We start from the raw sequence: 12,646 nt of genomic DNA on the forward strand, positions 1-12,646 counted from the left end.
CCCATCTCCACATAGTCTTACCTCAAATTGGGGCCAATTCATGGGCATCCCAGGGCCGCTGGTGCTGCGGAACCATCTGAGGTCTTCCTGGGCGTCGGCCCCCCGGATAGCCTGCTCCAACTCCCGGTACACGTGGACATAGCTGTGCACAGGGGAGACGGGGAGGTGGGCGTCCAGACGCGCTGCGGCCCCTTCTCATCCTTGGTGAGGGCAGGAGCCCACTCAGGAGACCAGGGCACTGGCACGGCCCCCAGCTAAAAATCAGGCAGGCTTCCCAAGGAGCCATCTCCGTGTGCACATGCCCAGTGGGCACCCTTCGCCATCCCTACCTTAGCCACGCCCCCATCCACCCACGCACCTTCCTTGAGTACCCAGTGGGCGTTGGCTTGCACCCAGCCAGCCACTGTGTTGGAGCCTCTTGGCTCTGGGATCAGCCCTCCCCTTCCCATTACTATCCTGCGGGGCCCGGGATGACTCCCACACCAGCTCTCCGCTCGGCCGCCCATGCCCCGTGCCCACCCTGCTGACCAGCCCAGCTACCTGCTATTCTCAGCCAGGTTGAGGTGACGTTTGATGTCCAGCAGTACCTCCTTGAGGAAGACCAGCCGCTTCTCTTCAAATTGCTGGCACTGTTCAAACACTTGCTCCATGCCCTCCATGTACTGGGGCGTGGTCTTGCCCACTTCATCCAGCACCTTCTCATATTTCTCCTGCGTCTGGAGGGACCGAGATGAGGGGAGGATGAGACCCCCCGGCCTGCCACGGCCAGCCGCGGCCCGCTCCGAGGGACCCGCAGGGCCCAGCCCGCCGGCACCTTCTGCACGTCCTGCTTGCACTTGTCCACTTTGTCCTGCAGTTTCTTCTGCTGCTCGGGGGTCACAGACTGCTCCGTCTTGCTGTTCATCTCCCGTGTGACAGCCAACTTCTCCTCTTTGCAGGCCAGGTGGTAGGCCTTCTTGGCTGCCTCTAGCTGTGGGGAGGGGAGGCAGAGGGGGGCGGGCCTCCTACTTGTGAGCAGGAGCCAATGGGGTCACTCGTCAAGCCCTCCCCGCACCTGCCCACCCTGCCAGGAGCTGAGAGCACAGTTTTAAGAGGCAGAAGGGCTGCAGGTATTGGAGAGCTGTGCCCACCCATCTGCGAATGCTTCCCTGCATGGCGCTGCCTGCTGCCGCTGCCTCCCTAGGACAGACTCCCGGGGGGCACTGCAGGGCCTGCCCCATCTATGCGTACTTCTTCCTGGAAGGCTGTCCTGCTCCCCGTGGGCACAGTCCCAGAAGGCAGTGCACCACGACCCCATCTGTAGACATCCGCCCCTTTGCAGCACGACCCCATCTGTAGACCCCGCCCCTTTGCAGCACGACCCCATCTGTAGACCCCGCCCCTTTGCAGCACAACCCCATCTGTAGACCCCGCCCCTTTGCAGCACGACCCCATCTGTAGACCCCGCCCCTTTGCAGCACGACCCCATCTGTAGACATCCGCCCCTTTGCCGGCCCGGCCCTCTGCCCCATCTGCGGCAGCTGCCCCCGGGTACCTCCTTCATCTTCTTGGCCCAGGGCTTCTGGGCCTTCCGGAAGCCGTCTTCAGCCTCCTTGGCCTCCTTGAAGCCGCCCATGATCTGCTTGTGGTAGGCGTCCTTCTGCCAGTTCTTGACTTTCTCCAGGTCCTCGTTCAGCAGGTTGTTCTTCACATCCTGGTGCAGTTCGCTCACCTTGTCCGCCTCCGTCATCATGGCGCCCCAGGCCCGCTCCAGGCTGCCATACTGTGGGCCTGAGGAAATGGCCGTGCGGTCACGTCACGAGGCCTTCGTGGCCCCATGCCCAGAGGCTCTCCCTTATACCTCTTTTCTCTGAGGCTTTTCCCAAACATCTCAGGGCAGCAGAAATACCCTCCTCTGCTCTCCCTATCGTTTTCTTTGCCCTCCAGGGCCCATGTCCAGCCACCTCCTCCAGGAAGCCTTCTCTGACTGCTCTATCACACATCTCAGCCTGTAGCTGTCACTGAATTCTTCTTATACACCTGCCTCTGTGTCTACTCCTTCCTTATCTTTCTCTTCAGCTTGTGAGCCCCCTGGAGGCAGCCTTGCTCCTGTGAGCTCTCGCAGACACACAGTAGGTGCTCCGAGAATGCTGGCTGAATGCAAAACTGAAGAACCAACTGGTGACAGATACCAAGAGGCCCCTGAGACCAGACATTCCACAGTCACTATCTATTTCTCTGTATACGGGCTTCAAGTCTGTGGCAGGCACCGTGCTGGGCAGTACAGGCCCAGCCCTTGCCTTCACACAGTTTAGAGCAGGCATCCCCAAACTACAGCCCGCGGGCCACATGCGGCCCCCTGAGGCCATTTATCTGGCCCCCTGCCACACTTCTGGAAGGGGCACCTCTTTCATTGGTGGTCAGTGAGAGGAGCACTGTATGTGGCGGCCCTCCAACGGTCTGAGGGACAGTGAACTGGCCCCCTGTGTAAAAAGTTTGGGGACCCCTGGTTTAGAGTCTAGTGGAAGAGAAAAACATGACTTATGCAAGTGAACTTCAATGTGAAACTCTTCTAGGTGAAAGAAGTCTAGAGACATGACAACTAAATGTAATTATCTGATTCCAGTTTGGATCCTGGACTAGCAAATAATTGCTCTAATAAAATTTGCATGTGGGCCATATTAAATGTCCTGAATCTGATAACTGAACTGTGGTTGCAGAAATAAATGTTCTCATTCTTAGGAGATACATGAGGAATTTAGGGTGATGGGGCATGTCTCCAACTTTAATGTTTCAGAAACATGCATATAAATAGGAATAGACAGCCTGGCCAGGTGGTGGCGCAGTAGATAGAGCGTCAGAGTGGGATGCAGAGGACCCAGCTTCGAAACGCTGAGGTTGCCAGTGTGAGCGTGGGCCCATCTGGCTTGAGCACTGGCTCACCAGCTTGAGTGCAGGGTCGCTGGCTTGAGCAAGGGATCACTCACTTTGCTGTAGCCCCTCCTGGTCAAGGAACATATGAGAACACAATCAATGAACAACTAAGGAGACCATAAGAAGCCACAATGAAGAATTGATGCTTCTCATCTCTATCCTTCCTGTCTGTCTGTCCCTATCTGTCTCTCTCTCTCAGTATCTGTCAGAAAAAAAAAAGGATAAAATAAATGTGTAGTGTTAACTGGTAAATCTGAGTGAAGGGGTATGTAGTTATTTGTACTATTCTTGCAACTTTTCTCTGAATTAAAATTATTTCAAAATAAAGAGATTTTATTTTGGCCCTGGCTGGTTTGCTCAATGGTAGAGCGTCAGCCCAGCATGTGGATGTCCTGGGTTGGATTCTCAGTCAGGGCACACAAGAGAAGCACCCATCTGCTTCTCCACCCCTCCCCCTCTCACTTCTCTCTCTCTCTCCCCCTCCTGCAGCCATGGCTCCATTGGAGTGAGTTGGCCTGGGGTGCTGAGGACGGCTTCATGGCCTCACCTCAGGCACTGAAATAGCTCAGTTTTGGGCAAGGAAGCAACAGCCCCAGATGGGCAGACCATTGCCCCCTAGTGGGCTCACCAGAGGGATCCTGGTGGGGGTGAATGGGGGAGTCTGTCTCTGCCTCCGCTTCACTCATTGAATTAAAAAAAAAAGTTTTTGGTTTTTATATCCAACTTAAAATTGTACTACGTGGAGTTGAAACGCAGGGAGGTCTGGTTTGATCTGGGAGGGGAGGAGTGTAGGTGTGGGGACAGTGCCTGCAAAGGCCCTGTGGCTGCAGGTGCATCCAGGTGTCTGGATGCTCCCAGGACCCGCAGTGGGGGGGTTAGGGCCTGGAGTGTGCACACAGGATGGGCATGGGGGGGCACCTTTCTCGATGAGCTGGCGCCAGCGCTTGGCCCAGTCGGTGAGCTGCTGCGCGTAGCCCTTCTCGATCTTGGCGCGCTCCTGCACGCAGTTCATCAGGTCGTTGCAGAGGCGGTGACCATCATCGATGCGCTTCACTGTCCGCTTGTAGTTCCCCACCTGGCGGCCAAGCAGCGAGCACGACTCCCGCGGGCTCCCCACCTCCCCGCCAGGGGGCGCCCGCCACCGCCATCGCCATCCCCGCCATCCCCGTGCGGGCTCTGGACCCACCGCCTTTCCAAGGACTTGGCATCCCGCCTCACACCCCACTCTGTCTATGCAGTCCCTCGCCCCGCTTTAAACATAATTTCGTCGCTGCCACAAAATGGAGAAGTTTTTTTTTTTAACACTTTGGACTTCCGCCAAGTGAATTATTCATTTTGTTCTTGTGAGCTAAATCTATTATATTTATACAGAGTCACAAGCGTTGAGTTGAGCGGCAACTTCTTGACATAATATTATGTTTTGTAGACATCTCATTAAACACTGATTAATTTAGGTTTGGCAGTTTTCACTGTGGGTTTCATAAGCCAATTGGAAAAAAAAAAGTTTTGGGGTTTCAAATATTTTGGGAGGCTCTGGAATGAATACTGGCCTGTCTCTACCTCCATGAGGCTGGGGGGCTCTCGAAACTGACTCCATTTCCCCGTGACTTCACCAGTAGGGGCGGGGAGCAGCAGCTGAGAACGGCTGTGTAAACTGTAAAGTGCTGCACCTGCCCGTGTGAAGGGCCAGGACTCTGACCCAGGCCCCCAGGGGATCAGGAGAGGCCTATTCTACACTATGAAGCACCACGAGGTGTCTCCAGGGGCAGCTGTCGGGCGGAGGGGCTCAGGGAGCAGGAGTAACCACTTCATGCCACTGCCGGTTGGACACAGAGGGCTTTGGAGGGGCCCGAGGGAGTGGGGAGCAGGGCCTGAGGTCATACGGTGGGCGGCAGCCAGTGGCCCGGTCCCCGGGACCCAAGGGGCATCAACGCCTCACCTCCCAGAAGCTGTCAGTGATCTCCTCCGGAGCTAGCGAGGCCTCGTCGTAGGAGCCGGACATGGCGTGGCCGTGGGGGGACACACAGGTGTGGGGTGGCGGTCAGCAGGCTGGGCTGCTCATGCGCTGGGGGGCAGGAGAGAGATCCCTGGAGATTAGGGACACGTCCAACATGTCCCACAGGCATGAGCCTTGCACCGGGATGGGGACTCCTGCCCGGGGCCTGGCTGGCTCGCCATCCTGACGGTAACCCCAAGAGTCAACCAGCAGCACCCTCGTGCCCACATCCCCATCTCCTCCATGAGCACGTCACTCCATCTTCTCTCCTTCCCCTCCCCCCCAAGTCCACCCTCCAGCTCCAGTGCCCACCTCTTCTCAGAGGTCATCCGCAAACACCAGAACCATGGTGCCCGCCACTGCTCAGGGTTCCTAGACTCGGAGCCATGCCAGTGCATATTTGCTTTATAGAAACCTGCAGTTTGTTTCGAAGACACACAGGTCTTCAGAGCCCTCAATTGGTCTTGTCTGTGTGCATGTCCCGCACCCCCTATAGGGTAATAAGCCCCAGCTGGCTCCCCCATCTACCCCCCTCGGCACTGCCCACCCTGACCCAGCCAGATACTTGTATCAGCCCCAAACCACCTACCTAAGCTCTACCAACCAATGCAGAACCCCTGGTCTCAGCCCCTAAATCCTCTCCAAACCCCTAACCTACAGCCTGGATTCAAGCCCCCTGGGAAACTGGCTGCAGGACCCCCCTACGCTTCCCCCTACCCCTCACCAGCCGAGGCCGAGCTCCTCCTCCGTCCCCCGAGCTGCCAGGCCCTGCACATGTCCTCCTGGCTGCCCTATGCCCAGCCTCAAAGGCCTCCATTATCCGCTTCCCCGTCCCGGAGTCTCAGACGTGCGGCTTCCTGGCCCGTGGGTCAGACCACTGCAATCTGTTTGATCGTAAGTCAGCTGTTTGCGGCCTGGAACTGTCTGCTGGCATCACGGGCTGTCCAATCTGGGCCATGCACTGCCCCAGGACTGGGGCAGGCACTGCCCTGCTCCCATCCCCCACCCAGGCCTCACTGCCACCTCAGGCAGGAATGGCTTAGTCACCAAGAGACTGGACCTATAGGGCCAGGGGCCAGGTCTTCAAAGGGACAGTGAGGCCAAGCCTGGCCTGGCCCCACCACACGCCGACAGCCTCAGGCGAGGGTTACCTCTGACTCTGCACGGTAACCTCAGGGACTGTGAACCCTGACTGCTGAGGACACTCGGGGCGGCGCTGGCCTCTGCAGGATTCAGCACGACCTGGGGGTCCAAGGGACCCCCCAGCCTTACCAGCAGCGGGTCCTCAGGCTCAGGGTGAGTGCACAAACACATGTCCCTGTCCTCCTTGGCCTCAGTCTCCCCATCTGTCCAGGGGCCAGTGCTCTTGTCCCAGTAATAACCCAGTGTTGCCTCTTTGCACCTGTCAGGCACTGATATATTTTGTTCTTTTCTTCTTAGCAAAAACTCAAACTTTCTCACAAACGCATAAATGGGGTGGGGGCGGGGAGGAGCTGGAATTCATCAAGGGACAAAGAAATGAGTCTGATTTTTGTTTTGTTTTGTTTTTTAGCCAGAGACAGGAAGGGAGAGATGAGAAGCATCAACTCATTGTTGCAGCACCTTAGTTGTTCATTGGTTGCTTCTCATATGTGTCTTGATGGGGGGTGGGGGGACTACAGCAGAGCCAGTGAACCCCTTGCTCAAGCCAGCAACCTTGGGTTTCAAGCCAGTAACCATGGGCTCACGTCTAGGAGCCCACGCTCAAGCCAGTGACCTCAGGGTTTCGAACCTGGATAGAGCATGCTGGGTCGACGCTCTATCCACTGCGCCACTGCCTAGTTGGACCAATTTCTTTTTCTTTTCTTCCTAATTTGGCATTTTTCACTTATAAAGCAGTACTTGCTTTATAAAGAAAATTTTTGAATTTAGCTATGGAGAGGTAAAAGGCAGGGCTATATAATGAAGGACTTTCAGACAGGTTAGGTACGTGTCCCTGCGGCCAGAGCCCTTGAAGTCACATAGAATTTGGGGATCTCCACAAAGGGTAGCTAGCTGTCAGCAGGCTGACAGTGGGGACCTGGCAGTGGAGAAGTGTCTTGGCACAACCTCGCTAGAGGCAACCTGGAGCCCTCCCTCACCGTCAGAGGCACACATCCCTCACCCGGCAGCGCCCCGTGGTTCTAGGAATTCACTGTCCAGCCAGGTGGGCAAGCTGCTGCTGCCCGATCTGATTTACTGCAAACTGCCCAGAAGAGCCAGAAACCACCCAGATGGCCGTCCAGGGGCTGGCTGTCAGGGGCGGTGCAGGCCTGCAGCGGGACGCTCTGGTCCTGAGCACGCTCCCCCCCCACCCTCCCTGGGTCCCGTCGCTAAAGCCAGAGGAGCAGGGTGCAGGCCGGCGTGGCTGCGATGCTGCCGTGGAGGGCGGGAGTGGCCATGGCTGCGCTCAGGGAACGGGTCGCTGGAGGACAGGTTCACCGGGGCTCCATTATGCCTTTTAAATTTTGCCGTGTGTGCATAAACTGCGTATTTAAAAAAAATAATAACCCTCCAGCCTGTGTTGGAGGAGAGGAGAGGGAGCTGGCTGTCAGCAGCAGGGGACACTCGAGGCATGCCGGCGGGGGACAGTGCCGCTGAGACCGGGCACGGTGGGCTGGGAGGAATGCAGTGAGCGCGCTCCGCGGTGGCCAGCCCTCGGGGTGGTGGGGCTTGCTGCGGGCCTTCCCGCAGTGCAGGCAGGCGACGGGGCTCCCGGGCTCCCGGTGAGACCGGGCACGTCGGGCTGGGAGGAATGCAGTGAGCACGCTCCACCATGGCCAGCCCTCGGGGTGGGGGGGCTTGCTGCGGGCCTTCCCGCAGTGCAGGCAGGTGACGGGGCTCCCAGGCTCCCGGCTGCGGTAGCGTGTGCAGTATAGAAATAGCTCTAGTCGTGGGGTCCCTGATCTGCCATCAAATTGCTGTGTGACCCTGAGCCATTCACATGCCCTTGCTGGGCCTTGCCAGGAAATGAAGGTGACCCGGATTAAATGAGATGGTGGAGCCCCAGCTGGGCCCGCACAGATGTGGCTCAGGAAGACCAGCTGGCACGGTTGTGGGGGGGGGGGGTGCGGGAGGGCGCGTGTGAGCCCACGGCACCACGAGCCGGACACACCATCCCACCGTCCCCCCGCTTCTTGTCCACACCCTGGGGGACGTAGCTCTTACCAAGTGCCATACCCTCCCAGAGGGGCGGTCGGTCCGTCGCTGCCATCACCGAAAAGCCACATCTCTCAGGGTCAGGAAGTCAGCACAGTAGCATCTGCCCACTCACGGGCAAGCCTGATACCCTCTGAGCTCTGCTGAACCCATCAAATGGGCACAATGCCCATCTGACTCTTTGTGGCTCTGAAAGTCCTTTTTGCCATTTATAATAATAGCTGACGTTTATGGAGCACACATTTGGTGCCGAGGACAGTTCACGTGTCTCACGCCATCCGATCCTCAACAGCAGCCCTGTGGAGGCCAGTGCGCTCTCTCCCCCGCAGCGCATGGAGCAGGGGCGGGGAGCCCAGGGGCTGGGCCGGGACGGTGACGGAGCCTGGCAGCTCCCACTACTGACTGGTCTCCACTGCAGTGGGTCGTGGAGGTGCAGCCCCATTCCAGCGTGCCCCCCCCCCCCGTGGAGTGCGGGAAGGTGCCAGGACCTTCTCACCGCGAGGACGGGCGAGCTCTCGGCGCAAGGACGGGTGAGCTCCCGGCACGCAGCACAGGCGGCGTGGGCCCCCCCTCCCTGTGGAGTGCGGGAAGGTGCCAGGACCTTCTCACCGCGAGGACGGGTGAGCTCCCGGCACGCAGCACAGGCGGCGTGGGCCCCACCTCCCTGTGGAGCGCAGGAAGGTGCCAGGACCTTCTCACCGCGAGGGCGGGCGAGCCCTCGGCACGCAGCACAGGCGGCGTGGGCCCCCCCTCCCTGTGGAGCGCGGGAAGGTGCCAGGACCTTCTCACCGCGAGGGCGGGCGAGCCCTCGGCACGCAGCACAGGCGGCGTGGGCCCCCCCTCCCTGTGGAGTGCGGGAAGGTGCCAGGACCTTCTCACCGCGAGGGCGGGCGAGCCCTCGGCACGCAGCACAGGCGGCGTGGGCCCCCCCTCCCTGTGGAGTGCGGGAAGGTGCCAGGACCTTCTCACCGCGAGGACGGGCGAGCCCTCGGCACGCAGCACAGGCGGCGTGGGCTCCGGCTCCAGCTCTGCCACCTGCCACCTGCCACAGTGAGAGCTCGGCCCCGTCCCTTAAGGGAGGGGGTCTCAGTGTTCTCACTCGAGATGGAAGACAATACCTGAGTCTATTTTGAAGATCAAATGATAAAAAGGTAGTCAAGCTCTTTATGACACACACAGCCCACAATGGAAATGTGAGGTTTTCACGCGGGCCTGGATCTGGCCTCCAGGGAGAAAGGAGCCCCCAGGGTGACGAGTGTCTCTCTCAGGTCCCAGACCCACTGCCAGCTGCCTCTGGAAGACCCTGGAGGCCAGGGGCCTTGGGCAGGGGTGTTCCGGCCACCTCTGCCTGGAATAGGGGACCGAGGAATTAAGAGCATGAGCCCACAGAGGGCAGGCCTGGTGTGGACAGCACTGTGACTGCGTGGATTCTCGTGTCATGGTCACTGACAACCACAGGCCCGGAGTCACCCGGCCCATCAGCTGACTGCAAACTCAATGTTCACCCACCTTGTCGCAGACCCTCCCCTCCGTACAGCAGCCTCTTCACTGGTCTTCCTGCCTCTGACCTAGGCACTCACAGCACACACCCCCAGCCCACCGCACAGCAGCAAGAGGGAAACCAGTAAAACCTGTCAGATCCCACCACCGCCCCACTCAGAATCCTCCACAGACTCCCTGTTTCCTCTGAGTCTATGTCCGAGTCCTTGCCAAGAGGCTTTGCATAACCTGCTGTCCCACCCATCAACCCTCTCCCTCACCTCCCACCCCTCACTCTCCTCCGACTCTACTGACTTCCTTGCTGTTCTAACCCCAGGGCCTTTGCACGTGCTAGGAATAGTACATCCCCCACCTCCACCCAGATTCCCAGTTCTGCTCAAATGGCTTGACCTTCCTCTACTTAAACTTACAGTCTGCTTCAACCCTTCAGCACCACCGCCTTCTCCCTCTCCTCACTTTACTCTTCTCCACAGCACTTGTCACCAGCTGACAGGCTGTCAACATTACAGTGCTCATATGTTTAGTGTCTTCCTCTCGCACAAAAATGTCAACTCTCTAAGGTCAGCAATGGGGCCTGTGTGGTTCTCTGCTGTGGTTCCAGCATCATGGCATGCCTGGATCACACAGTAAGCACACAATCATTTTTGTTCAATGAATGAATAAATGCCAAGGACCTTCTGGAACATTCATTCATTAAATAGCAGAAGCACTGACTTCTGTACCCCAGAGCCAAACACAGTCACCAGCACACAGGAGGCATTTAACGTGTTGATAATGACGGTATCACAACCGAGAGCCAGAACCCCACACGAGGGGGCCGGCCCAGATCCCACCCGTCCTGTTCGCAGGTCCCCTGCTTCTCCTGGCATTCCCTCCCCCACCTCTTGGTCAATCCTCAGGGTCCAGTTCCAGGGTGTCTTTCTCCCTGATGCCCCTGGATGACTCTGCCCTCAGGGTGGGGCCCCCAGCTCAGAGACCCTACAGCAAGCAGACGGAACAGGCACCAGCAGCCCCAGTGGGCACGCTACCCCCTCCCTCACTCTCCCTTTAGAGCAACGACAACAGCCATTTCTCAGTACCTACTCTGCTCCCACCTCTTCGGACACTTTCCAATCCTCACAGCAACCCAGTAAGAAAGGTGGAGGCTTCCCTATCTTCTCTGAGACTCAGAGAGGTTAAGTAACTTGTGCAAGGTCACACAGCAGGGTCAGATCCAGACCTGGGGGTGAGTTCTTCCCTTGCCTCTCTCTGCCAGGGGCCCAGTCCAGAGCTGGCCCTCCGTGGGTGTCACTCTGGCCCTCCTGGGCAAAGACGTTTTCCTCCCAAGGGACCAGCCCAAACCAGGGCAGGGCCATGGGAAGCCAGAGCTGCCTCCCGCTGTCCCTGGGTGGGTCTCCGGCACCACAAACATGCCCAGCAGCTCCTCCACGTCTCACCTCACCCAGAGAGGGACAGGTGCACCGCACCTGACCTGGGCCAGACACGGACTCTCACCAGCTGCTGCCCAGGCTTCAGGAGCAGCCACAAAGACCTGGGTTCGCTGTGGGGTGTGGGCTCCCACTCCTCCCCACGACCCCGTGTTCATTCCGGCTTCTGCTCCTCCACTCGGGCCGCCCCTCCTGCTGGGGTGCACGCTGCCCTCCCTCCCTTCACCCCCCTCTCCCCACAATAACTCTCTTTCCTTTGAGAGCCACCTCAGTCCCTGAACATCCCAGCCCTCGCCTACCTCACCCCGACACCCCGGTGCAGCTCCCAGTCACACCCTGCCATAACCCGTGTCTTGCTGGTTCGGTGTGACAGCCAGCTCTCCTGACACGCCCGCCAGACAATCACTCAGAGCGGAGTGGTCAAGAGCACTGTCCCTGGGGCTGGACAGAGAGACTGGGTTCAAATCCCAGCTCTGTCACTCACAGGCTGGGTGACTCTGGCAAGTTGCTTAAACTCTCTGTGCCTGTTTCATCTGCAAATGGAAGTGATGAGACCGCCTGAGGGAGTCGGGGTGAGAAGGAAACAAGCACCTGCTGCTCAGGAAACACTGTTTTAATGATCGATCATCATCATCATCATCACCATCATCACCATCATCACCATCATCACCATCACCATCGGTACCATCGCCATCATCACCATCACCATCATCACCATCATCACCATCACCATCATCACCATCATCACCATCATCACCATCACCATCATCACCATCATCACCATAGCCATCATCACCATCACCACCATCACCATCACCATCGCCATCATCACCATCGGAACCATCACCATCATCACCATCATCACCATCGCCATCATCACCATCGCCATCATCACCATCATCACCATAGCCATCATCACCATCACCACCATCACCATCACCATCGCCATCATCACCATCGGAACCATCACCATCATCACCATCATCATCATCACCATCATCACCATCATCACCATCGCCATCATCACCATCGCCATCATCACCATCATCACCATCATCACCATCATCACCATCATCACCATCGGAACCATCATCATCATCACCATCATCATCATCACCATCATCACCATCACCACCATCACCATCACCACCATCACCATCGCCATCATCACCATCGCCATCATCACCATCGCCATCATCACCATCATCACATCATCATCACCATCACCACCATCACCATCATCATCATCACCATCATCACCATCACCATCATCACCATCACCATCATCACCATCACCATCATCACATCATCACCATCATCACATCATCATCACCATCACCACCATCACCATCATCATCATCACCATCATCACCATCACCATCATCACCATCACCATCATCACCATCATCACCATCACCATCACCATCACATCATCACCATCATCACCATCATCACATCATCACCATCATCACCATCACCATCATCACCATCATCACCATCATCACCATCACCATCATCATCATCATCATCATCACCATCATCACCATCATCATCATCATCATCATCACCATCATCACCATCACCATCATCATCATCACCATCATCACCATCATCACCATCATCACCATCATCA

General features: G+C 57.5%; 1 protein-coding gene across 5 annotated transcripts in view; it reads right to left on the bottom strand.

Moving 5' to 3' along the window:
* The window catches only part of PACSIN1 (protein kinase C and casein kinase substrate in neurons 1), a 70,030-nt gene that overhangs the window by 4,425 nt on the left and 52,959 nt on the right, over positions 1 to 12,646 (bottom strand). For 4 of the 5 annotated variants that reach the window (XM_066359600.1, XM_066359596.1, XM_066359597.1 and 1 more), the window contains 6 exons: positions 4,853 to 4,978; positions 3,832 to 3,988; positions 1,535 to 1,770; positions 815 to 970; positions 541 to 716; positions 22 to 142 (listed from right to left, as the gene is read on the bottom strand). In XM_066359600.1, the coding sequence (XP_066215697.1) occupies positions 22 to 142; positions 541 to 716; positions 815 to 970; positions 1,535 to 1,770; positions 3,832 to 3,988; positions 4,853 to 4,915 (909 nt within the window). In that variant the 5' untranslated portion in view covers positions 4,916 to 4,978. Of the gene's footprint in view, positions 1 to 21; positions 143 to 540; positions 717 to 814; positions 971 to 1,534; positions 1,771 to 3,831; positions 3,989 to 4,852; positions 4,979 to 5,633; positions 5,657 to 12,646 lie in introns of those variants that run through there. The other variant, XM_066359601.1, reaches the window with a different exon arrangement.

This window comes from Saccopteryx leptura, chromosome 1 (assembly GCF_036850995.1).
Source record: "Saccopteryx leptura isolate mSacLep1 chromosome 1, mSacLep1_pri_phased_curated, whole genome shotgun sequence".
NCBI classification, from domain to species: domain Eukaryota; kingdom Metazoa; phylum Chordata; class Mammalia; order Chiroptera; family Emballonuridae; genus Saccopteryx; species Saccopteryx leptura.